General features: G+C 42.3%; 1 protein-coding gene across 2 annotated transcripts in view; it reads left to right on the top strand.

Annotated features, from left to right (window-relative positions):
* Positions 1-26,206, top strand: part of LOC132768022 (TLC domain-containing protein 4-B-like) — a 39,271-nt gene that overhangs the window by 4,708 nt on the left and 8,357 nt on the right. The window contains exons 2-5 of one of the 2 annotated variants that reach the window (XM_060763570.2): positions 4,852-5,011; positions 14,552-14,722; positions 17,351-17,440; positions 21,091-21,149. In XM_060763570.2, the coding sequence (XP_060619553.2) occupies positions 14,568-14,722; positions 17,351-17,440; positions 21,091-21,149 (304 nt within the window). In that variant the 5' untranslated portion in view covers positions 4,852-5,011; positions 14,552-14,567. The remainder of the gene's footprint in view (positions 1-4,851; positions 5,012-14,551; positions 14,723-17,350; positions 17,441-21,090; positions 21,150-26,206) is intronic. The other variant, XM_060763572.2, reaches the window with a different exon arrangement.

Raw genomic sequence — 26,206 nt, 5'->3', positions numbered from 1 at the left:
CCACCTTTGTGGGGGCTGAGGGGTGCTTAGCTTGTTCATGGGGACTAAGGGGGTGGGACAGGTGTATCAGGAGGAGGAAGGTATACACACTCTCACTCAACCAGTCAGTTGCTCACTCATGCAGATGGGGAAAAGGGAATTGAATGGTGGGGAGGGATGGTGAATGGTGCACAAATCTCCAGAGTAAAAGAGTCCAAAATCATAACCAGTTCAAGGTGAAGAAACCAGGATGCAAAAAGTACTGTTAGTGGCCAAGAGGGAGCATTGAAAGCAATGAAGCTGCCAGAAATGGTGGTGCCTAATTTCCTGCTTCTCCTTAATAATCTCTAGGAGCAGTGCAATCTTTCTATATCTTTGCATCACTTGATGAATGGAGCCCCCGGTGGCACAGTGGGTTAAACCCCTGTGCCGGCAGAACTGAAGACCGACAGGTCGCAGGTTCAAATCCGGGGAGAGGCGGATGAGCTCCCTCTATCAGCTCCAGCTCGTCATGCGGGGACATGAGAGAAGCCTCCCACAAGGATGATAAAACCTCAAAAATCATCCGGGTATCCCCTGGGCAACGTCCTTCCTGACAGCCAATTCTCTCACACCAGAAGCGACTTGCAGTTTCTCAGGTCACAGGTTAAAATCCGGGGAGAGGCAGACGAGCTCCCTCTATCTGCTCCAGCTCCTCATGCGGGGACATGAGGGAAGCCTCCCACAAGGATGATAAAACATCAAAAATCATCCGGGCGTCCCCTGGGCAACGTCCTTGCAGACGGCCAATTCTCTCACACCAGAAGCGACTTGCAGTTTCTCAGGTCGCTCCTGACATGACCAAAAAAACCCCAAACTTGATGAATGATGTCAGTGGGTCTTCAGCGTTTGCAAACTCCTGTTGTGGAATAGGACTTCCATCATGTGGATTATCTGCTTTGATAATCTGAATTATATGGAAGTGTAGAAGGGGCCAATCTGAACCATCCAATTCTAGAGGGTGAGTTATAGCACCAACAGAGGAAGAAGGACAGGTGAAAGGGATGTGGAGTGAGCCACCACCTCCCCCCTTTCACTGCCCTGGCACGTTTGCACTACCCGCCCTCTATTGTGTGAATGTGTGTGTGTCTGTTGGAAGAAACATCTCCTCATTCTTCATTTTAAGTGACATTTAAAGTTCCCGCACTCACATGGGAGGGAGAGGGGATGGCATAGAGGAACCATCCATTGGGATCAGATTGATAGATGGGGATAAGATTGACAGGAAACAAGAAAGACTATTGGTTGATAGGTTTATCAGGAAAAAAGAAAAAATAGTCCTTTGGCCTAAAATAATCTGGTACAGTGAACACGTAGATGTGCCACAAGCACCCTTTTGTACCAAGGTGGCTTCAGAGAGCTGAAAGTGTGTGGGCTTCTAAGACCAGTTTGAGCTAAGATTTAAATAAGTAATTGTGGTATTAGTGGGGTCAAACCAGGGCAGGATAATTCTCACTGTAGCTTGGATATAGCACTTGTGTGGATTTACTCTTCATGTGTACCAGCACTATAGAATTAATACAGTTTAACATGACTTTAACTGGCATGGCTCAGTGGTGCAGAATTCTGTGAGTTGTAGTTTGGTGCGGTACTAGCAATCATATACAAAGAAGGCAAAAGACCTTATAAAATTTCAGTCTTCATAATTCCATAGATGGAGCCATGGTACTTTTATTTATTTTTTGGTCATGCCAAGAGCGACTTGAAAAACTGCAAGTCGCTTCTGGTGTGAGAGAATTGGCCGTCTGCAAGAACGTTGCCCAGGGGATGCCTGGATGTTTGATGTTTTACCATCCTTGTGGGAGGCTTCTCTCATGTCCCCGCATGAGGAGCTGGAGCTGATAGAGAGAGCTCATCCACGCTCTCCCTGGATTCGAACCTGTGACCTGTCAGTCTTCAGTCCTGTCAGCACAGGGGTTTAACCCACTGTGCCACCGGGGGCTCTAAAGTGGTATAGTCAAAGGCTTTCCTGGCCGGAATCACTGGGTTGCTGTAGGTTTTTCGGGCTGTATGGCCATATTCTAGAAGTATTCTCTCCTGACGTTTCACCTGCATCTATGGCAGGCATCCATAGATATGGCAGGCATCTCTAAGGATGTCTGCCATAGATGCAGGCGAAATGTCAGGAGAGAATAGTTCTAGAACATGGCCTTACTTACTTACTTTACTTAGGTGATCCCTCATAGTCCGAGGATGATGATGGTCCTCCAAGGTCGGTGGTCTGGCGGTGGGTACGTAGGTGACTGTGGAGCCCTATTCTTGATCTACATCTTCTCCCACAGTGGGGGCATTGGTTTCCAGGTGGAAGGCGGTCCCAGTCGGGGTTGGCTTGATGTGCCTTCCTCTTGGCACGTTCCTCCCTTTCGCCCTCCATTCGTATGTCTTCAAATTCTACAGCACTGCTGGTCAAGCTGACCTCCAACTGGAGCGCTCAAGAGCCAGTGCTTTCTAGTTCTCAGTGTTGATACCAGAGTTTTTAAGGTTGGCTTTGAGCCCATCTTTAAATCTCTTTTCCTGCTCGCCAACATTCTGTTTTCCATTCTTGAGTTCGGAATAGAGGAACTGCTTTGGGAGATGGTGGTCGGGCATCCAGAGAACATGGCCATACAGCCCAAAAAACCTATAACAACCCAATTAAAGTGGTGTCAAGCTGTATTAATTCTATTGTGTAAATTTACCCTATGTCTTTGGCTGCAGTTTTTATTTCGAAAAGACAGCCTTGAATGGAGAAACAGGTTAAAGCCCATGGTTCTGATTGCAATACAAGCATTTGCGTGTCTTGTACATGTTTGGCCCCAAACTTGAAAATAGGGAAGGCATGCTTTCTTATACGGTCCTTTACATTATCTAAGATATTAATATAGTTGTGATTCTCAGTTAAACCATTCAAGTCAGGTTGTGTAATAAACTTTAAAAATATAGACTTGGAATAAGGACACTAAAACTGTAAAAGAAAGAAAGAAAAAGAATGGCAAGTACAATCAGTTGTCAGGCTATTGGCCTTCCAGAACAACCAACAAACAAAATTCCCTTTGGTTGGCAGTGGCAGGTAGTCAAAGAGACAAATATTTCAGAAGCAGGAGTCCCAAAGGCCAGGTGTCATGGCCAACAGGATGTTTAACAGTGCCTCCCTAGCTGACCTCAGTGGGCAGGCAGGATCAAACAGGATTCCCTACCTAAAGCTTTTGAACGCCTTGTTTACAAAGTTACTTTGGACTCTAGGAAGTTGTATCAAAGTCCTAGATACCAGCATTCCGAGAGCTGCATGAGTGTGCACTTCCTAAGTCTTCCTACAAAGCAAGCATTATTAGTTCTTTCAGCAAGTTTTAATGAGATTTAATTCAGAAAAATGAATTAAATCCCATTAACCCTAACCCTTCACCTGTAAATATCAATCCTTGCAATCACTCCATTAAAGATTCAAACCAAATATTACTACTTTCTTTGTACAAGTTATTTTTTTAAATGTTTTTATTGAAAATAAAGGTAAGCTCCCTAAAGAAGTAGTGATAAAATAATTTTTTTCTTTTATTACATAAAAAGAGTGGGAACAATGTGTGTGAAAGAAAAGTGGGAAATTTAAAGAATTTTTTTTGTCATGTCAGGAGCGACTTGAGAAACTGCAAGTCGCTTCTGGTGTGTGAGAATTGGCCGTCTGCAAGGACGTTGCCCAGGGGACACCCGGATGATTTGATTTTTTATCATCCTTGTGGGAGGCTTCTCTCATGTCCACATGAGGAGCTGGAGCTGATAGAGGGAGCTCATCCGCCTCTCCCCAGATTCGAACCTGCGACCTGTCGGTCTTCAGTCCTGCCGGCACAGGGGTTTAACCCACTTCGCCACTGGGGGCTCCAATTTAAAGAATGGAAGAGTCAATCAAACAACAACAACCAAACAACAACACCAACCAAGGGAAGAAGAAAAAAAAAAAAGGAAAGACTTCTAGGTCTCCCCAGGTTGCAGATTCTTGTGTGCTGTTGTAATTTTTGAGTTTTTTTAATACTGCTAGCCAGATTTTGTTCATTTTCATGGTTTCCTCCTTTCTGTTGAAATTGTCCACATTCTTGTGTATTTCAATGGCTTCTCTGACATGGTGGTTGTTCGAGTGGTCCAGCATTTCTCTGTTCTCAAATAATATGCTGTGTCCAGGTTGGTTCATCAGGTGCTCTGCTATGGCTGACTTCTCTGGTTGACACCTAGCTTCAGCAGACAAAAGTCCTTTGTCCCACCCTAGTCATTCCACAGATATATAAACCCATTTTCCTACTTCCAACAGACCTCTCTACCTCTGAAGATGCTTGCCATAGATGCAGGCAAAACGTCAGGAGAAAATGCCTCTAGAACATGGCCATATAGCCCGGAAAAACCTACAACAACCAGTGATTCCAGCCATGAAAGCCTTCGACAATACATATAAATAAAGTTTTATTTCAGTTCTTGTGGGTTTTTTCGGGCTATATGGCCATGTTCTAGAGGCATTTCTCCTGGCGTTTCGCCTGCATCTATGGCAAGCTTCCTCATACCTCACCCTCTGAGGAAGCTTGCCATAGATGCAGGCGAAACGTCAGGAGAAATGCCTCTAGAACATGGCCATATAGCCCGAAAAAACCCACAAGAACTGAGTGATTCCGGCCATGAAAGCCTTCGACAATACAAAGTTTTATTTATTATTTATTATATCAGACTGGCATCAGATCCTGGGATATAAGGACAGTATAGAAGGGAGCCTGAATGTCACTTTTCCTTGGGATTTCATGCATGCATTCTGATGGCAATTTTCCTATTTGTATTCCATTCACTTACTGACCTAAGCCTTTCTCTCTTCTTAACCAGGAAATTAAAGCAAAAGTACTGAGCCTCCGGTGGTGAAGTGGGTTAAACCTCTGAGCTGCTGAACTTGCTGATCAAAAGGTCGCAGGTTCGAATCCGGGGAGCAGCGTGAGCTTCTGCAGCCCCAGCTTCTGCCAACCTAGCAGTTCGAAAACATGCAAATGTGAGTAGATCAATAGGTACCGCTTCAACGGGAAGGCTCTTCAGCTTAGAAATGGAGATGAGCACTAACCCCCAGACACAACTGGACTTAATGTCAGGGGAAAACTTTTACCTTTACTAATGAGCAGCAAAGAAGTCAGCATCATTTTATCTAGTGCCTTAATGAAAGCAACAGATTACTTTGTAAGCACAGTAAAAGTTAGGTATGAGTTGTTTTTAAATAGTAACTTATTGATCTGCTGGAATCCTTCCCAGCAAACTCCCACCAGGAGAAAACAATGTGAGAGCTGACCTGTGGTATGCACAATCATAAAATGGTGTAATAATGTCTAAGGTTTTAAAATATTGTCCATTAACAGAAGTCAGGAAATATATATTTGTTTTAGTCATCCTTTGTAGACCAGTTGAAGGGAAATTATATATCAGTGGTTCTCAATCTTCCTAATGCCGTGACCCCTTAATACTGTTCCTCATGTTGTAGTGACCTCCAACCATAAAATTATTTTCACTGCTACTTCATAACTGTAATTTTGCTACTGTTATGAATTATAATGTAAATATCTGATATGCAAGATGTATTTTCATTCACTGGACTAAATTTGGCACAAATACCTGATAAACGGTTCGGGCCCTGCCTATCTTCGCGATTGCATCTCCCTCTGTGAACCGATGTGAACCTTAAGATCTTCCGGGGAGGCCCTCCTTTTGCTCCCATCACTGTCACAAGCACAGTTGGTGGGGATGAGAGAGAGGGCCTTCTCGGTGGTGGCCACCCACCTCTGGAACGCCCTTCCTAGAGAAATAAGACAGGCCCCATCCCTCCTCTCCTTTCGTAAGAGCTTGAAGACCAGGTGGTTGAAACAAGCCTTTGAGAACGACTAGTTCTAGCTCAGCCCCAGACATTGCTGAATATGGCCATATCTTTTTCTACCAATTATCCCTGTCACTTTCTCCTATTAGGCCCCGGAAATGAACAGCTATAGACTATACCTATTATTATTTGTGGGCTGCTATAGCATTACACCTAATTTCCCTCTTGAAATTGCACTAGCCTCAGCCTGGCCTTTTTAAATTGCCTTGAACAGGCAGGATTATTTCAAATATATATGTGCTATTGTGATTTTTTATGCTTCTGTTGCTTTGTTAATTTTATGTTTATGTTGTTTACTCTGTATGTATTGATGATGTTACTTGGAAACTGCTCTGAGTCCCCTCGGGGAGATAGGGAGGTATATAAATAAAGTTTTGTTGTTGTTGTTGTACCACCAAATTTGAATACTGGTAGGGCTGGGGGAGATTGATTTTATCATTTGGGAGTTGTAGTTTCTGGGATTTATAGTTCATCTACAATCAAAGAGCATTCTGAACTCCACCAACGATAGAACTGAACCAAACTTGGCACACAGAACTCGCATGATCAACAGAAAATACTGTTTGGTGGGCGCTTACCTTGATTTTTGAAATTGTAGTTCACCTACATCCAGAGAGCTCTGTGGACTCAAACAATGATAGATCTGGACCAAACTTGGCACAAATACTTAATATGCCCAAATGTGAACACTGGTAGAGTTTGGGAAATATAGACCTTGACATTTGGGAGGTGTAGTTGCTGGAATTTATAGTTCACTTACAAACAAAGAACATTCTGAATTCCACCAACGACAGAATTGGGCCAAACTTCCCAAACGGAAGCTCCATACCTTGAAGGGACTTTCTGGCGTGAGCCTCTCTCCAGCAGGAGGAGGGCTTTTGGTGGGAGGATTCACCATCTGGTTCCAAAAAGGACGAGAAGGACAGACGGAGAGATCTTCAGCCTTCTCTGCTAAAGGGGTTTCTAAGACTGTTAGAAATACATTTTGTGATGGTCTTTGGCAACCCCTCTGAAACCACCTCATGACACCCCCCAGGGGTCCCGACCCCACAGGTTAAAAAACACTGTTATAGGGCTGGTCAATTCGTTTCGTTAATTCGTAATTCGTTAAAAAATTCGTTACGAAACGATTACAAAACTTTTTTTTTAACCTGGAAGTGTTTTTAAATATCGAAACGGCAGGCGCCAAAAAATTTTGTATTTCCGTCCATTTCGGAAATACGTAAGATGGCCGCCTGCCGATGCTTGCTGGGAGCTCTCCTCTCTCGGCGCCGGCTGAGCAAGCGAGCGAGAGGGCGAGCGAGAGGGGCGAGCGAGGCATTCTCTCCTGACGTTTTGCCTGCATCTATGGCAAGCATCCTCAGAGGTAGTGAGGTCTGTTGGAAGTAGGAAAAAGGGTTTATATTTATGTGGAATAATGACCAGGGTGGGACAAAGGACTCTTGTCTGCTGGAGCGAGGTGTGAATGTTTCAACTGACCACCTTGATTAGCATTTGATGGCTTGGCAGTGCCTGGAGCAATCTTTTGTTGAGAGGTGATTAGATGTCCCTGATTGGGTTGTTGTAGCTTTTTTCAGGCTATATGGCCATGGCCTAGAGGCATTTTCTCCTGACTTTTCGCCTGCATCTATGGCGAGCGAGAGGGGCAAGCGAGCGGCGAGCGAGCGGCGAGCGAGAGGGCCCGCCAGAGTGAGTGCCTGCCTTCCCTCCTTAATAATAATTTTAATTTCTCCTCCCTATTCTACTAAATTAATAATTAAATTTAAAAAATATTTTAAAAATATTGAAAAAAAAGGGCGCCATCTTTACAAAATGTTTTGTAAATATTTACGAAATTTCGTAAATACCGAACTTTTTTTTTGGAAAATTTTGTAATTATTTTAAATATTGAAACAAAAAAAAACCCCAATTACAAATCGATTTTAGAAACAAATTTTTGCGTTGTTACCCAGGCCTATTATATATATGTTAATGTTGCTGAATTTTTCAAATTTTTGCTGCTGGTGGTTAGAAATATGTTTTCACTCATCTTTGCTGGGGAAAACAAGCTTTTTTTCTGGCTCTTTCAGTGTTTTCATGAGACTGGTTTCGGTTGCATCAGAAGGGCCTCAAAGTAAACAGAACCTCCCCCCGCTCCTTTTTTCAGTTTAAATATTGTGTGCTTCAAAGAGATTTTGCTCAGGACACAACTATCCAGCAAGACAAGGGCATATATGAGAGCCACAGAAGTGTGCATTTTCTGGAGAAAGTTCAGATATTGGCACGGCAGTGCAAATGAGCCTGTTACTCCTTAAATTTTCTCAATACATTGGAAATGTTTATCTATTATATATTATTTTTAATATATTACAATACTTGAAAACTTGTGCACTCCAGTTAAGAATGGGAAAAATCATAATTTGGCGTGAAAAGAAGTTCACTCATCTCGATCCAGTCCTTATGAAATGTACCATTTAAAAGCTACTTGTATGGTATTTCTGCTGAGCGTTACATTCACTTTGCCAGGCTGTTAAACAGAGGCTGTTTTAAATTATAATTGCACCTGTTTGGCAAAGAAGGCATTAAAACATTTAATTGTTAAAAAAAAAAAGGAAATGTTTTATCTATTGGTTCGGATCAAACAGCCACTTCTCACAGTTGTGAGATATTCATTGAAAACCTAACAATATGTGCTGCAAAATGTTGTTTTGGCAGCTTAACAAACCTTTCCCATGTTTTTATGATAGACCCAATTAGGAAATGACATTTATAACCCAGGAACAAAACTTGAAGAAAAAAAAAACCCGAATGAATTTTAGTGCACACTTCATATACCTTAATTGTAGTGCAAATACACACACACTAGCCATCCCCTGCCACACGTTGCTGTGGCCCAGTCAGGTGATCTGGTAAATAAAGTAATGAGAAAGTGTTGGTTTCTAATCTATATTATTTCTTTATGCTTGTTGGGTAAACACAGTATTTCTTGCTGTTTCTTTGCAGGGTTGATGTGGAGATTGTCTGGTTAGCCTATTCTGGAACATGCAACGTATAATTGTCCTTCTTTAGGGGTCCCTTTCAAATCTATAATAGTATATCTCTCTGTGTGTGAATCATATCTATCTATCTATCTATCTATCTAATCTATCTATCTATCTATGGCTGGATGGCTCTTTGTCAGGAGGGCTTTGATTACGTTTTCTTGCCCTGGTGAAGGGAGTTGGACTGCATGGCTTTGAGTATTTTCTGTTGGTCATGGGGGTTCTGTGTGGGAAGCTTGCCCCAATTCTGCTGTTGGTAGGGTTCAGAATGTTCTTTGATTGTAGGTGAACTATAAATCACAGTAACTACAACTCCCAAATGTCAAGGTCTATTTCCCCCAAACTCCATTTGTTTTCATATTTGGGCATATGGAATATTCGTGCCAAGTTTGGTCCAGATCCATCATTGTTTGAGTCCACAGTGTTCTCTGGATGTAGGTGAACTATATCTCCCAAACTCAAGGTCAATGCCTACCAAACCCTTCTAGTGTTTTCTGTTGGTCATGGGAGTCCTATCTGCCAAGATTGGTTCACTTCCATCATTGGTGGAGTTCAAAATGTCCTTGATTGTAGGTGAACTATAAATCCCAGCAACTACAACTCCCAAATGACAAACTCAATTTTTTGAGTGAAGGACATACATTAGGTTGTTAGCTGTATGCTGTCCAAATTTGGTGTCAAAAACTCCCAGTGGTTTTTGAGTTCTGTTAATCCCACAAACGAACATTACGTTTTATTTATATAGATATATATAAAAAACACTACAATATTTAAAATGAAGAACAATGTTAACCCAGATAAACTTATCAGTATTTCAGTGGGAGGTGTGGGCATGGTTTTGGTTGATGACACAGCCAAGTTAATTAGGATTGTTGTGGTTGTGTGCCTTCAAGTTGTTTCAGACTTAGGTTGAATCTAATCTAAAGTTTAGGGCGGGGAAATGACCTTGGAGAGCCTCATCCAGCCTGCAGGCCTTAGTTTGGGGACCTCTGGTTTAAACTTTAAACCTATACCTTGAGATATGGCTGGTTATTTCAAAGCCAGTTTAAACATTAAACCTAAACATCCAGCTTTGGATTACAGCATGCCTGTCCTAAAAGCAAGGCCCTTTGAATATAATGCAACGTGAGTTCGCAGCACACATGCACAGTTTTGCCTTGTAAGCAAAAAACTGGGCAAGCTTATCTAGTCTAAAAGCACAAGTTAAACCTTTATCTCTGAAGTGTCAAGCTGGAAGAAGTTTCAAAGGTTATTGGGTGATACAAAGCAGACTTTTCTGTGTGACTGATATGCACCCTGAAGGAACAGTCTTCTAACGACTTAAATCGTTATCCATGGAGGTGAAAAGTCAACTTTGACCAACAACATCCATGGCCTTGGGTCTTCTGTCTCCCAACTTTTTCCAAATGTGAGATGCTTTAGCTAAGTTTGGGCTGAGACCTTTTAGAGTCATATCATCTCTTGTTCTGAAAGGGGCTTTTAACTGAGTGGACCTTGTAAGTTCTTTCAAAGCACATTTAGTGCTCAATGTTTGCTGGGTCAAGGACACATAGCCCCCAAGAAAAGAGAATAGCCATGAATAAAAAATGTATTTTTTGTCTACTGAAAGAACACCACTCTAGGACCCCTTCTACACTGCCATATGAAATCTAGATTATCTGCTTTGAACTGGATTAAATGGCAGTGTAGATTCATATAATCCAGTTAAAAGCAGATAATCTGGATTATATCGCAGTGTAGAAGGACCTGATAAACACTACATCAGTATTTCTCAACCTGGGGGTTGGGACCCCTGTGGGGGTCGCGAAGGGATGTCAGAGGGGTCGCCAAAGACCAGCAGAAAACACAGTATTTTCTGTGGGTCATGGGGGTTCTGTGTGGGAAGTTTGGCCCAATTCTATCGTTGGTGGGGTTCAGAATGCTCTTCAATTGTAGGTGAACTATAAATTCAGGCAACTACAACTCCCAAATGTCAAGGTGTATTTTCCCAAAACTCCACCAGTGTTCACATTTGGGCATATTGAGTATTGAGTATTGTATTATTTTGCAGGAAGAGTAACTCATTGCATTACATGCAGGCCTTTTCTAGGAAGTAACTTTTTAAAATATATTATTCTATTTTTTCAAAAATAAACATAGCCCCAAAACACTTGTAATCTATTCCCCTAAAGCAGCAAGTTGAAAATTATGGGTTTATGTTTTTCATTCTACCCCTCCAAAACAAATTAAAGGCAACAAGGTTACCTGTTCTTCAGTTGTTGTGGTTGTTGTTGTTTTTGAAGGATTAATATTATGCTCTCACCACTCCCCATGCTATTGTGTTAAAAGTAAAGTTATAGAGAACATCACTGTTTGTGTTGTGTTACTCCAGACTTTGCACATTCTGCACATTCAGTTGGAGGAAGATTAAGAGGGAAGGATTAGGAGGAGGATTAGAAATATTTTAAAAGATTTCTTAAAGAAGAGAAGGAAAAATAATTCCTTTTTGTGAGCAGCAGCAATTTAATGCATAAATGGGTCCATTTTGGTTTAAGATTAAGAAAAAATAGAATAAATGTGTCCGGGAAACTCAAGATTCTGCCATAGAGCATCTTAAGGAAGGTTTGGGTAGTTACTCAGAAGCAGACCTAATACTGCTTTAAAAGTAGTCAAACCTTTTTTAAAAAATCAAGCACTAAAAATAGACTTATGTAAAGTTTTAACATTTTCCTTAGGTGTGTTTGGCTTCTTCAGACGGCCGTAATGGCAAGGGCTCAGTTGCCATGTTTTTTTCACCCGAAATGGCCTACGTGGCTGTTGGGAGCATCTTCTTCCCTTCTATTTGGAAGTACATGGTGCATGCTTCCTTAATCCTTTTCCTCAAATCCAGGCTTTGTTGAAAGGAAAGGGTCCCAGGAAAGGTGCTTCCTTAACTTGTTCCTCAAACCCAGGCTCCCTTGAAGGGAAGAAAGGAAAGGGTCCCAGGGATGGAAAGGGGAGCCTTGAAAGTTCCCCACTGCTGCCAATTGGCCAGATCTTCCCGGATCTTTCGGCTGCCTAGCTGAAAACAGATTTTTATTAGCCAATTTTCAGGAGGCTCCCGAAAACGGAAATTTGGATACCGAAAACAGATCACCCTCCAGCCGAATTGCACAAGCCTGATGCATTGTTATTTAGGAGTAAACCAAACAAGGTGGAGGTTACCCATAGGTAAGCATTCCTGCAATCCTGTCCTTGATTCCTGAGTTGTCATGGCCCACAGCAGATCTTTTCAATGTCTGCCTGAATTTGGGATTTGAACAGGACACACTTTGAACAAGTAATTAAGAGCAGACCAGCAAATATGGATGTTACATTTTTTGTCTGCTGGCAGATCTCTGTATAAGATGCCTTTTAGAGCACATGCAGGGATCACCTTACTTTGCCTTTCTACTTCTCCTGTATACTATTTATTTATTTGTTTGTTGTTGTTGTTCATTCGTTCAGTCGTCTCCGACTCTTCGTGACCTCATGGACCAGCCCACGCCAGAGCTCCCTGTCGGCCATCACCACCCTCAGCTCCTTCAAGGTCAGTCCAGTCACTTCAAGGATGCCATCCATCCATCTTGCCCTTGGGCGGCCCCTCTTCCTTTTGCCTTCCACTTTCCCCAGCATCATTGTCTTCTCTAGGCTTTGCTGTCTCCTCATGATGTGGCCAAAGTACTTCAACTTTGTCTCTAGTATCCTTCCCTCCAATGAGCAGTCGGGTTTTATTTCCTGGAGGATGGACTGGTTGGATCTTCTCGCAGTCCAAGGCACTCTCAGCACTTTCCTCCAACACCACAGTTCAAAAGCATCTATCTTCCTTCGCTCAGCCTTCCCTAAGGTCCAGATCTCACATCCGTAGTTTACCATGGCTTTGACTAGGCGGATCTTTGTTGCCAGTGTGATGTCTCTACTCTTTACTATTTTATCGAGACTGGACATTGCTCTCCTCCCAAGAAGTAAGCGTCTTCTGATTTCCTGGCCACAGTCTGCATCTGCAGTAATCTTTGCCCCTAGAAATACAAAGTCTGTCATGGCCTCCACATTTTCTCCCTCTTGTTGTCAATCATTCTTGTTGCCATAATCTTGGTTTTTTTGATGTTTATCTGCAACCCAGCTTTTGCGCTTTCTTCTTTCACCTTGATTAGAAGGCTCCTCAGCTCCTCCTCGCTTTTGGCCATCAGAGTGGTGTCATCTGCATATCTGAGGTTGTTAATGTTTCTTCCAGCAATTTTCACCCCAGCTTTGCATTAATCAAGCCCCACACATCGCATGATGTGTTCTGCATACAAGTTAAAAAGGTTGGGCGAGAGTATGCAGCTTTGCCGTATGCAGCCTTATTTATTTACAGTATGTATATTCTGCCCTTCTCATCCCGCAGGGGACTCAGGGCGGATTACAATGTACATATACATGGCAAATATTCAATGCCATAGACACACAACATATATAAGACAGAGAAGCAATTTAACATTCCAACTGGCCACCAGGGGAGCTGTTGCTTTACCGTCCATTTGTGACACTGATGAAGTACTTCCTCATTCTTTGCAGGCTTGCTGGAGATTTCTTTTATGGCATTGTAAATTAGTTGTGGTATTCCCCATAGTCACCTATGGATGTGAGAGCTGGACCATAGGGAAGGCTGAGCGAAGGAAGATAGATGCTTTTGAACTGTGGTGTTGGAGGAAAGTTCTGAGAGTGCCTTGGACCGCCAGAAGATCTCTCCGCCTGTCCTTCTCTTCCTTTTTGGAAACAGATGGCAAATCCTCCAACCAAAAGCCCTCCTCCTGCTGTAATTGGCCATCCTCTCAGCCAAAGGGAGGGCTGTTTTTTGAGACTCCAAGCAGGGGAGAGCAGGTGTGCTGGCTGCATGGCAGCATTGTGTGCATGCACGGGCAAGTGCGTGAGGTTAGAGGGAGGCTTGAGCCAGTGAGTCCCTTCAAGGCCGTGGAAAAAGCGCTGGCGCAACATAGGACTGATTTTTGCCTGAACCTTGTTTCTCCTCCATAACGGTATCCTTTTTCAAAGTAGCCAGTGGTGCCTGATTTAAGTGTTCATCCTGTGGCATTGAGTTGTAGTGGGAGACTGGCTAAGTGACTTGGTAACATAGTCTTAAATGTATATAAAAGAAGGAAAAACTGGAGAACATCCAATCAAATCCACAGAAGAAACTGGAGACACATTGCATGATGATCCAAATATAAGTTTTCTATTGCTAAAAAAAAGTCTGACACATTTCAGCCTATATATGTACTTTGCTCATACTATTTTTTTTACTTTTTTGGGTTATTTGGACTCAAAGTTCAAGGACTATCAAACTATTTGTTGGACAACCTTTCTGAATTTTGATTTTAAATTGTCCCTGCTATTTGGATCAAAACTGGGAAACTGGGAAATGTCTTGCTGTGCTGGAAGTATTTTTTGTTTGTTTGTTTGTTTGTTGTTATAACCCCCAGCATCCTCCAGCCAGCATATTTGGGCAGATGTAATATCATGGTACCTGTGGTACACTGCCAGGCAGCAAAGTAACCCCTTTAGATCCTCTACTCTTGGCTTGAAGAGAGTGTTGTTTAAACCTGTTGCCTTAATGTATTTCCACACAACAGCAGCCCATTCTCTCTTCTAACATTCAGTCATCTGTTCACAGGCGCTGCTGAAACTCAATGGAGGACTCCAACTCTGTGGGCTACTGCATCGTGGCCAGTAGTTTTGTGGCCTTCCAATTCTTCTTCTCAGCTCTCAGCCCCCAGTTGTCCCTGTCGCTGAGCCCCCGCTATGCCACTCTTCCTGATGTCAAGCAGAATGAATGGAATTCCAGGTACAGAAGTGGGGTGGAAAATTATTTATTATGATTTTTATTTTTATTTATATCCCGCTTTTTCTCTCCATAAGGAGACTCAAAGCAGCTAACATTCAAATCATTACAATACAATTTAAAATATACAAATATACAGATTTTAAAACAGTATTAAACATCATTAGTATTAAAAACAATTCAAATTAAATCCATAAAACATATAAAACCTCAGTAGCCCCTGACATTATCTTAAAATTTTTCTTCTTTAATAGCCTGTCTGACATTATCATCTTGTCTTTATTAATAATATAATATAGTATATTGTATATACATATAATATTTATAATATTATAATGTAATACAATATAATACTAGTAATAATAATACAATATTATAATTATATATTTACATTACATGTAATATTACTAATAATATTACACTATAATGGTATAGTGCCATATAGTAATATATAATACTGGTATTGTACTATGCTAATAATATAATATATTGTATGAAAATATATATTGTAAACTGCTCTGAGTCCCCTTCGGGGTGAGAAGGGCAGCATATAAGTGCCGTAAATATATATATATATATATATAAATAAGAGCCTTAGTCACCTCTAGACTGGATTACTGTAATGCACTCTACGTGGGGCTGCCCTTGAAAACGGCCCGGAAATTTTAGATGATCCAACGGGCGGCAGCCAGGTTGTTAACTGGGGCTCCTTACAGGGAGCAGTCATCCCTCCTGTTCAAGGAGCTCCACTGGCTGCCATTCATCTACCAGACCCAATTCAAGGTGCAGGTTCTTACCTACAAAGCCCTGAACGGTTTAGGACCCGCCTACCTGCGTGACTGCATCTCTGTATACGAACCCACATGATCCCTTCAATCATCCGGAGAGGCCCTGCTCTTGATCCCATCAGCATCGCAGGCGTGTTTGGTGGGGACGAGAGAGACCACCTTTTCGGTGGTGGCCCCTCGACTCTGGAACTCACTCCCTAAAGACATCAGACAGGCTCCAACTCTGGCAGTCTTCAGGAGGAGCTTGGAGACGTGGCTGTTCCAGTGTGCCTTCCTGGAATAATGATCCCATAGCACTTTGTCCTCTAAAGCACTTTACATTTCTTTAGGTCTGCTCGTATGCCCTTCCACAAACACCAATATCACCTTTTGTCCATGTCCCAGCATTATTTCCAATTTTAACTCTACATTTGGCCTTCCCACTGTTTTTAATTGTGTGTTGTCTTATTGATAATGTTGTGTATTTTATTGTTTATGTTTTTTAATTGCTTGTATTGTTGTTATTATTGCTTGTATTGTTGTGTTTGGGCTCGGCCTCATGTAAGCCGCACCGAGTCCCTTGGGGAGATGGTAGCGGGGTACAAATAAAGTGTTATTATTATTAATAATAAATAAATAAATAAATAAAAGGGTTTTAGCCTGCTGCCGGAAATACAGCAGGGAGGGGACCATTTTGGCTTCTTTGGGCAGAAGGGAGTTCCAGAGTCAAGGGACAGCCACTAAGAAGGAAGGCCCTCTCTCTCAGTCCCACCAACCGAGATAGAGATGGGACCGAGAGAAGGCCCTCTCCTGAAGATCTCGGGGCTTGAGCAGGTTTGTACAAAGGGATGCAGTCAGCCAAATAGCCTGGACCTGAATCGTCTATGTGTGCATTCAATCCTGGGTGAACACTTTATTTATGTATTTATTTATTTAGACCATTTCTACCCCGCCCTTCTCACCCTCGAGGGGGGACTCAGGATGGCTAACACGGGCAACAATTCAATGCCAACAGTATCAAAACAACAATATAAAACAGCAGTATAAAATCCATTACATAACAATTAAACAGCGATATTAATTAAAATTACATAATCAAATAACATAATCACAGAACAAATAACAAATAACATAATCACAGGTCATAAAACCATTTCCAATTTTCAAACAAGCCTATTGTCCGAGTTCAGTGCCTAAAGTGTCGCTGTGCCCACTAGCCAAAGGCCTGGCTCCAAAACCACGTCTTTAGTTTTTTCCTAAAAGTAAGGAGGGAGGCCCCGGTGGCGCAGTGGGTTAAAGCACTGAGCTGCTGAGCTTGTTGATCGAAAGGTCACAGGTTCGATTCCGGGGAGCGGCGTGAGCTTCCGCTGTCAGCCCTAGCTTCTGTCAACCTAGCAGTTCGAAAACATGCAAATGTGAGTAGATCAATAGGTACCGCTCTGGCAGGAAGGTAACGGCGCTCCATGCAGTCATGCTGGCCACATGACCTTGGAGGTGTCTACGGACAACGCTGGCTCTTCGGCTTAGAAATGGAGATGAGCACCACACCCCAGAGTCAGACATGACTAGACTTAATGTCAGGAGACTACCTTTACCTTCTACCTTTTTAAGGAGGGAGGACTCTGATCTAATCTTGCTGGGGAGCGAATTCCGTTACCACCGAGAAGGCCCTGTCCCTCGTCCCCACCAGACACGTTTCAGATGCTGGTGGGACCAAGAGCAGGGCCTCCCCAATAGATCTTAAATTACAAGGTGGAAAGTAGAGAGAGATACGTTCAGATAAGTAAGCTGGGCCGGAGCCGTATAGGGTTTTATAGGCCAAGACCAGCACTTAACTCTTCTTTTTCCTGTTACTCCTTCATAGGTGCGTATCCACCCTCCATGCCTTAATAGTTGGACTCTTCTGCCTCTACATCCTTTGGTTTGATGATGCTGTAAATGCCAACCCCATCTGGTAAGGAGGAATAGAGCACCTGGCTTGTACTCTCATTCTGCCCTTAATCTCTCTCTTGTAATCTCTTCCCCCCACCCCTCTCTTTCACACACAAACACATACACACACTACTATTCTCTCATAATATGCTTTACCACCCAGTCGGCACACTCTGTTTCCTCAGCCTGCTCCCTTCAAGCCAGAAAGAGAGGCAGAGCCCCTGAGCTTGATTGGCCCCATTGTGCTGGGAAACCATGAAGGGCTGTTTTGTGCTAGGAAAGAATAGGCTCTTGTTCCCCTTTGGGTTTAGGACTGAGCCGGATGGGGTGGAATCAGCTGCAGGCAGGAGCTTGTGAGCCAGGACTGGCACTGGGCCCAAAGAGGTGCTTTAGGCTGCTGCCTGGCTATCCTCCTGCCCTGCTGACAATCGACCGTGGCCATGCTTGGGTCTCCCTCGATCTCTCATTACTCCCAAATAGGGTTGGCTGGGCTGAGTGTCAAAGTCCTGCAAGCATCCCTTTCACATCCCGTCTGTGCCATTTCTGTTTCTGTCCCACCTGCCCATATTTTGTTCCAGTCAACTTCCTTGGCCCTCCCTGTGTCCTAAAAGCTCATGCCTTCTGGTCTGGTGAGAGTTGTCTTCTTCTCTTGGGTACAGCCTGCCACTTCTCTACTTATAGAATCATAGAATCAAAGAGTTGGAAGAGACCTCATGGGCCATCCAGTCCAACCCCCTGCCAAGAAGCAGGGATATTGCATTCAAATCACCCCTGACAGATGGCCATCCAGCCTCTGTTTAAAAGCTTCCAAAGGAGCCTCCACCACACTCCGGGACAGAGAGTTCCACTGCTGAACGGCTCTCACAGTCAGGAAGTTCTTCCTCATGTTCAGATGGAATCTCCTTTCTTGTAGTTTGAAGCCATTGTTCTGCATCCTAGTCTCCAGGGAAGCAGAAAACATGCTTGCTCCCTCCTCCCTGTGGCTTCCTCTTACATATTTATACATGGCTATCATATCTCCTCTCAGCCTTCTCTTCTTCAGGCTAAACATGCCCAGCTCCCTAAGCCGCTCCTCATAGGGCTTGTTCTCCATGCTCCATATCTCTTGGGGCTTGACCCTTTTACTTTTCACCTCTACTTTCCTCTCTCTTTTCTTTTGTTCCTGACATTACATAAAAACAATGGCCCCTTCTATACTGCCATATGAAATCCAGATTATCTGCTTTGACCTGGATTACATGGCAGTGTAGACTCATATAATCCAGTTCAAAGCAGGTAATGTGGATTATCTGCTTTGATAATCTGGATTATATTGCAGTGTAGAAGGGATCAAAGAGACATGGAAAAAGCAACTTGTCTCCTTACCAGACCTATGGCCCTCCATATGTTGCTACTGGTCAACTTCCAGCATGTTTAAAAGCAGTGCTTTTGGGTTTGGAAAGATTAGCCGTTTACAAGAAATGTTACGCGGGGGACACCCAACTGTATTTACTCAATGTATTGTCGAAGGCTTTCATGGCCAGAATCACTGGGTTGTTGTAGGTTTTTTCGGGCTATATGGCCATGTTCTAGAGGCATTCTCTCCTGACGTTTCGCCTGCATCTATGGCAAGCATCCTCAGAGGTAGTGAGGTCTATTGGAACTAGGAAAAAGGGTTTATATATCTGTGGAATGACCAGGGTGGGACAAAGGACTCTTGTCTGCTGGTGCTAGGTGTGAATGTTTCAACTGACCACCTTCATTAGCATATAATGGCCTGACAGTGCCTGGAGCAAACTTTTGTTGAGAGGTGATTAGATGTCCTTGTTTGTTTCCTCTCTGTTGTTGTGCTGTTGTAATTTTAGAGTTTTTTTTTAATACTGGTAGCCAGATTTCGTTCATTTTCATGGTTTCCTCCTTTCTGTTGAAATTGTCCACATGCTTGTGTATTTCAATGGCTTCTCTGTGTAGTCTGACATGGTGGTTGTGAGAGTTGTCTAGCATTTCTGTGTTCTCAAATAAAATGCTGTGTCCAGGTTGGTTCATCAGGTGCTCTGCTATGGCTGATTTCTCTGGTATTTACTCAGTCTTCGAGGAGGCTCTTTCCGTGTCCCCCAATTGCCAACATGCTTGTCAAATGGCTAGTCTGGCTCGGACTGATGGGTATTGAAGTCCAGCAATACCTGGCAAAGGCAGGCCCCTTTTATACTGCCATATAATCCAGATAATCAAATAGTCCACATTATTGAACTGGATTATACAAGTCTACAGTGCTATATACGGTAATCCAGTTCAAAACTGGTAATCTGGATTTTATACGGCAGTGTAGAAGGTGCCACAGTCTTATCAATCCTGGAGGCAGTTGCAGCCAAAGGTTGTACTCCAATCTTTTATTCAAGACCTGCTCATTTGCAAACCAAAATGTTTTTTATTGGGTTCTTGTGGGTTTTCTCGGGCTATAGGGCCATGTTCTAGAGGCATTTCTCCTGACGTTTCGCCTGCATCTATGGCAAGCATCCTCAGAGGTAGTGAGGTCTGTTGGAATTAGGAAATTGGGTTTATATATCTGTGGAATGGCTGGGGTGGGGCAAAGAGCTCTTCTCTGCTGGAGCTAGGTGTGAATGTTTCAACTGACCACCTTCATTAGCATTTGAAGGCCTGGCTGAGCCTGGGAAAAACTTTCGTTGAGAGGTTTTTTTTATTGCTTTTGCAACCTTAGTATGCATTGCAGTTCAGGTAATATATGCATTTCAAACTAGGAAATTGAGATGCATAATAGTTATTTAATTTACCTTGATTCTATCAGTTGTTACTAACGAATGACCCTACGGTAGGCTCTTATCCTTAATGCTGCTATTTGACCTATACACTTATATTATTTATTTGTTTGTTCTTTTGTTTGTTTGTTTACTGTATTTATACCCCGCTCTTCTCAACCCAAAAGGGGACTCAGAGCAGCTTACAGATTATGGCAAAATTCAATGCCGCATCATACAACAAATAATAAATATAACATATCAAATTATAAAACAATTAAAACATCTAAATGCAGTAAGTGCAACAACAAATAATAAATATAACATATCAAATTATAAAACAATTACAACATATAAATACAATATAACATGTTAAAACATAGTTTAAAAACTTTACCCACGAGCCCTATCCTCTGAATTGTGGTGCGTCAGTCTGTCCTCCCGTATTGAAACTTGAATTATGCCATTGTTGTTGGTTTCGTTGCTTGCTTTATATATTGCTATAATGTTTTTTAATGCTGTTTTGAATTGTTGTCATTCATTTTAATGCTTTGTTGATTGGGCTTGGCCCCATGTAAGCTGCCCTGAGTCCCTTCGGGGAGATGGAGGTGAGATATAAAAATGAAGTTGTTTATTATTATTATTATTATTATTATTATTATTATTATTATCATTATCATCATCATCATCATCATCATCATTATCGAAGACCAAATCAGTGATTCTTTTGGTTTAAAGATGTCCTTGCTGGTATGAATGGTAATTTCTATGGTAATTCATAAAATTACTGTAAGAATTTTGGATTTTATGAATGGTAATTCATAAAATCCAAGTTTAGAGCTTAGCCCATTAATAGGGAAAAGAAATAGCACCTTGAGTTGGAGGGGAAGGGAGACCCCAGCTGTTTTAACATCCCCGTATTGTTTCATCTTTGCAGGGGAGACCCTTGGCTAGTCAAACTGAACGTAGCTATCACCTGTGGCTATCTGCTCTATGGTAAGTAGCAAGCTTCCCTCTTTCACTGGGTGGGCAGAAGTTATGAGGTAGCCACTTAGATTGATGTCAGTGCAAGAGTTAACTGGAGAAATCTTAAAACTGTGGATTCTGATTCCAAAGAGGGGCTCCTTAGCTTAGCGTTGAGGGCCACGAAAAATATGGCAACAGTAAAAGGTTTCTGAATGCTACCTATTTACACAAATCTGTTAGCAACAAGGTGCAGTTTTATGATGGATTTCAGAGTATAGTGGACATCAGCAGTACTCCACAAAAAGGAAAATGAGCCTGTTTAACAAGCCTTACAAATACTGATTTATTATCAGGAAATGTTTGATTTTTATACCTATTTTATACAGTGGGAGGGGGGAGTATTTAGTCTGATACCAATTGTACAAGTTCTCTCACTTAAAAAGATGAGAGAGACCTGTAATTGACATCATAGGTAGACCTCAACCATGAGAGACAACATGAGAAACACATCCAGGAAATCACATTGTCTGATTTTGAATTTATTTGCAAATTGTGGTGGAAAATAAGTATTTGGTCCCTAACAAAAGTTCATTTCAATACTTTGTTATATATCCTTTATTGGCAATGATAGAGGTCAAATGTTTTCTGTAAGTCCTCACAAGGTTGGCACACACGGCTGTTGGTCTGTTGGCCCATTCCTCCATGCAGATCTCCTCAAGAGCAGTGATGTTATGGGGCTGTCGCTGGGCAACATGGCAACAAAGTTTTCTATAGGGTTGGGATCTGGAGACTGGCTAGGCCACTCCAGGACCTTGAAATGCTTCTTATGAAGCCACACTTTGTTGCCCTGGTGGTGTGCTTTGGATCATTGTCATGATGAAAGACCCAGCCACATTTCATCTTCAGTGTCCTTGTTAATGGGAGGAGGTTTGCACTCAAAATCTCATGATACCTGGCCCCATTCATTCTTTCCTGTATACGGATCAGTCGCCCTGGTCCCTTTGCAAAGAAACAGCCCCAAAGCATGATGTTGCCATCGCCATGCTTCACAGTAGGTATGGTGTTCTTTGGATGCAACTCAGCATTCATTCTCCTCCAAACACAACGAGTTGTGTTTCTGCCAAAGAGTTCTACTTTGGTTTCATCTGACCATATGACATTCTCCCAATACTCTCCTGGATCATCCAAATGCTCTCTAGGAAACTTCAGTCAGCCCCAGACATTTGCTGGCGTAAGCAGGGGGACATGGCTGGCACTGCAGGATCTGAGTCTCTGGCGGCGTAGTGTGTTAGTGATGGTAGCCTTCATTACATTGGTCCCAGCTCTCTGCAGGCCATTCACTCGGTTCCTCTGTGGTTCTGGGAAATTTACTCATCGTTCTTGTGATCATTTTGACCCCATGGGGTGAGATCTTGCATGGAGCCCCAGATCGATGGAGATTATCAATGGTCTTGTATCTCTTCCATTTTCTAATTATTGCTCCCACAGTCGATTTCTTCACACCAAGTTGCTTGCCTATTACAGATTCAGTCTTCCCAGTCTGGTGCAGGGTGACAATTTTGTTTCTGGTGTCCTTTGACAGCTCTTTGGCCTTCACCATAGTGGAGTTTGGAGTGTGACTGCTTCAGGTTGTGGACAGGTGTCTTTTAGACTCAGAACAAGTTCAAAAAGGTGCCATTACTACAGGTAATGAGTGGAGGACAGAGGAGCCTCTTAAAGAAGAAGTTACAGATCTGTGAAAACCAGAAATCTTGCTTGTTTGTTGGTGACCAAATACTTATTTTCCACCATAATTTGCAAATAAATTAGTTAAAAATCAGACAATGTGATTTTCTGGACATGTTTTCTCATGTTGTCTCTCATAGTTGAGGTTTACCTATGATGTCAATTACAGGCATCCCCCATTTTTTTTGGTGGGAGAACTTGTACAACTGGTATCTGACTCCCCCCCCCCCCCCCCCTGCATATCTATATACCTGAAGTCACATAAAAATGTCTCAGATGAAAAGAGTTTAAGAAGCCCTTTTCTAACCAACCATGCCTATGATGGTGTCAGGACAAAGAGAAATCCCTGCAGATATTGAAGCAAAGGCATTCTTGTCAAAGGAGAGATTATATTTAAGGGTTATGCAGTCCAACATCTGGACAACTGGACTAAAGAAATACATGAAATATACACAAGTGAACTGAGTTCTCCCCATTGAATACAAAGATATTTATTTATTTCACGTATTACAGGTTAAGTCCCTCTTATCTAAAATGCTTGGGATCAGAAGTTTGGATTTTTCAGATTTTGGTATAACTGTATTTACATATGTGTGTAGAATGAGATATCTTGGAGATGGGATACAAGTCTAAACACAAAATACATTTATGTTTCATATGCACGTTCTACACATCACCTGATTGCAGAGGAGCCCCCAGTGGTGCAGTAGGTTAAAGCACTGTGCCGACAGGACTGAAGACCGACAGGTCGCAGGTTCGAATCCGGGGAGAGGCGGATGAGCTCCCTCTATTAGCTCCAGTTCCTCATGCGGGGACATGAGAGAAGCCTCCCACAAGGATGATAAAACATCAAAAATCATCCAGGCGTCCCCTGGGCAACGTCCTTGCAGACGGCCAATTCTCTCATAACAGGAGCGGTTGCTCCTGACACGGAAAAAACCCAAAAAAACCTGATTGCAATTTTATCAAATATTGGTATTGAAACAAAGTATGTGTACACTGAGCATCAGAAAACAAAGGTGTCACTATCTCAGTCACTCATGAGGACAATTTTGGATTCCAGAATTCTGAATGCTCAGCCTGTACTTACTTTAAATATTTTCTCCTCAACTTTTCTTTAAGAACAGTAGATATATATATATATATATATATATATATATACACACACACACACACACACACACATACACACACACACACACATACATACATACATACACACACACAACTTTCAGGCAATTGGAAAAGGAACAAGGTTTTAAAAACACTTGCCAAGATTAACCACTTTTGAGTTGACATTTGAATATCCTTGGAGAGGGGACTTTGTGATTGATTTCCCAGTTCTGAGGTGCTTGGCAGGCCCAGGTGTCTATCTCCATGCATCCTTTGAAGAAAGCCCCAAGTAAGCTGTTGCATCTTCTGCCAGAGAGTATCTTGCTGTCATCAACAAATCACTTCCATTCATCTCAGTTGTCCAATTGCAAGATGGAAGTCACTGGCCTGAATATCGAAATGCTGCTCAGTAGTCTATAGCACAAAACCCCTTCTCACATAGCCCAGAGTTGGGCAAAGGTTTGCTCCCAAATACCCTCCCAATGTGTCCTGTGGGGTGATGTATTTGTACCACACGTTTGGGCTCCTAAAGCCAATTTGGACCATTTTAAAAATAGAGTTTCTGGTTGCAATATCATAAATAATGTCCAATTAGTTTAGCTTTAGAGAAGCAACACGGATTTTAGCTTATAACTGTGCCTTATGGCAAAGTTAGATTTTAGAAGACCTTTTTTGCTTTAGAACCAAAGTGCCTTCATCATATTATACAATGGACTTCAACTTACTTTCAGATGTTAAAAAATGCCTCTTCTTGCTTAACTCATCCCTGTCAGACCAAACAGTACTGTCAGGTCATCCTTTATTTTGCTTTTCACGATCTGAAGAAGAAACTTAGGCCTTTTCTACATATAAAATCCAGGTTATCTGCTTTGAACAGTGTAGACTCATATCCAGTTCAAAGACAATTATGTGAATTATCTGCTTTGATAATTTGGATTATATGGCAGTGTAGAAGGGCTTTAGTATGATTGTTGTGGAAATATACAACAAGATTATTGGACAATGTGTGTGTGTGTGTGTGTGTTGATGGGTGGGGAATCATGTTTGGGAATGCCCAAGCTTGTCAGCAAGTATGGAAAACACAAGAATGGCCATCAGACTGGAAAAATCAACTTATATCCCCTTACCAAAAAAGGGAAACGCTAAAGACTGCTCAAACTTCTGTACAGTGGCCCTTATTTCTCATGCCAGTAAGGTAATGCTCAAGGAAGACTCCAGCAATACATGGAGAAAGAGTTGTCAGATGTACAAGCTGAGTTTAGATAAGACAGAGGAACGAGAGACCAAATTGCCAACATCCGCTGGATAATGGAGAAAGGAAGAGAGTTTCAGAAAAACATCTATTTCTGTTTTATTGACTATTCTAAAGCCTTTGCGTGGATCATAATAAATTGTGCCAAGTTCTTGGTGGTATGGGGATACCAAATCACCTTGTCTCTCTCCTGAGGAATCTGTATAAGGACCAAGTAGCAACAGTCAGAACTGACCATGGAACAACAGACTGGTTCAAGATTGGGAAAAGCGTATGACAGGGTTGTATCCTCTCACCCAACCTATTCAACTTGTATGCAGAACACATCATGCGATGTGCAGGGCTTGACAAATGCAAGGCTGGGGTGAAAATTGCTGGAAGAAACATTAACAACCTTAGATATGCAGATGACACCACTTTGATGGCCGAAAGAGAGGAGAAGCTGAGGAGCCTTCTAATCAAGGTGAAAGAAGAAAGCGCAAAAGCTGGGTTGCAGTTAAACATTAAAAAAAACAAGATTATGGCAACAAGAATGATTGACAACTGGGAAATAGAGGGAGAAAACGTGGAGGCAGTGACAGACTTTGTATTTCTAGGGGCAAAGATTACTGCAGACGCAGACTCCAGCCAGGAAATTAGGAGACGCTTACTTCTTGGGAGGAGAGCAATGACCAGTCTCGATAAAATAGTAAAGAGTAGAGACATCACACTGGCAACAAAGATCCGCATAGTCAAAGCCATGGTATTCCCTATAGTAACCTACGGATGTGAGAGCTGGACCTTAGGGAAGGCTGAGCGAAGGAAGATCGATGCTTTTGAACTGTGGTGCTGGAGGAAAGTGCTGAGAGTGCCTTGGACTGCGAGAAGATCCACCAGTCCATTCTCCAGGAAATAAAGCCCGATTGCTTACTGGAGGGAAGGATAGTAATAAAATAATAATAATAAACCTTTATTTGTACCCCGCCACCATCTCCCAAAGGACTCGGTGCGGCTCACA

Source organism: Anolis sagrei, chromosome 2, assembly GCF_037176765.1.
Source record: "Anolis sagrei isolate rAnoSag1 chromosome 2, rAnoSag1.mat, whole genome shotgun sequence".
In the NCBI taxonomy this organism is placed as follows: Eukaryota; Metazoa; Chordata; class Lepidosauria; order Squamata; family Dactyloidae; genus Anolis; species Anolis sagrei.
Note: the sequence above shows the minus strand (reverse complement) of the source record. Positions and strands in the feature narration are given on the sequence as shown.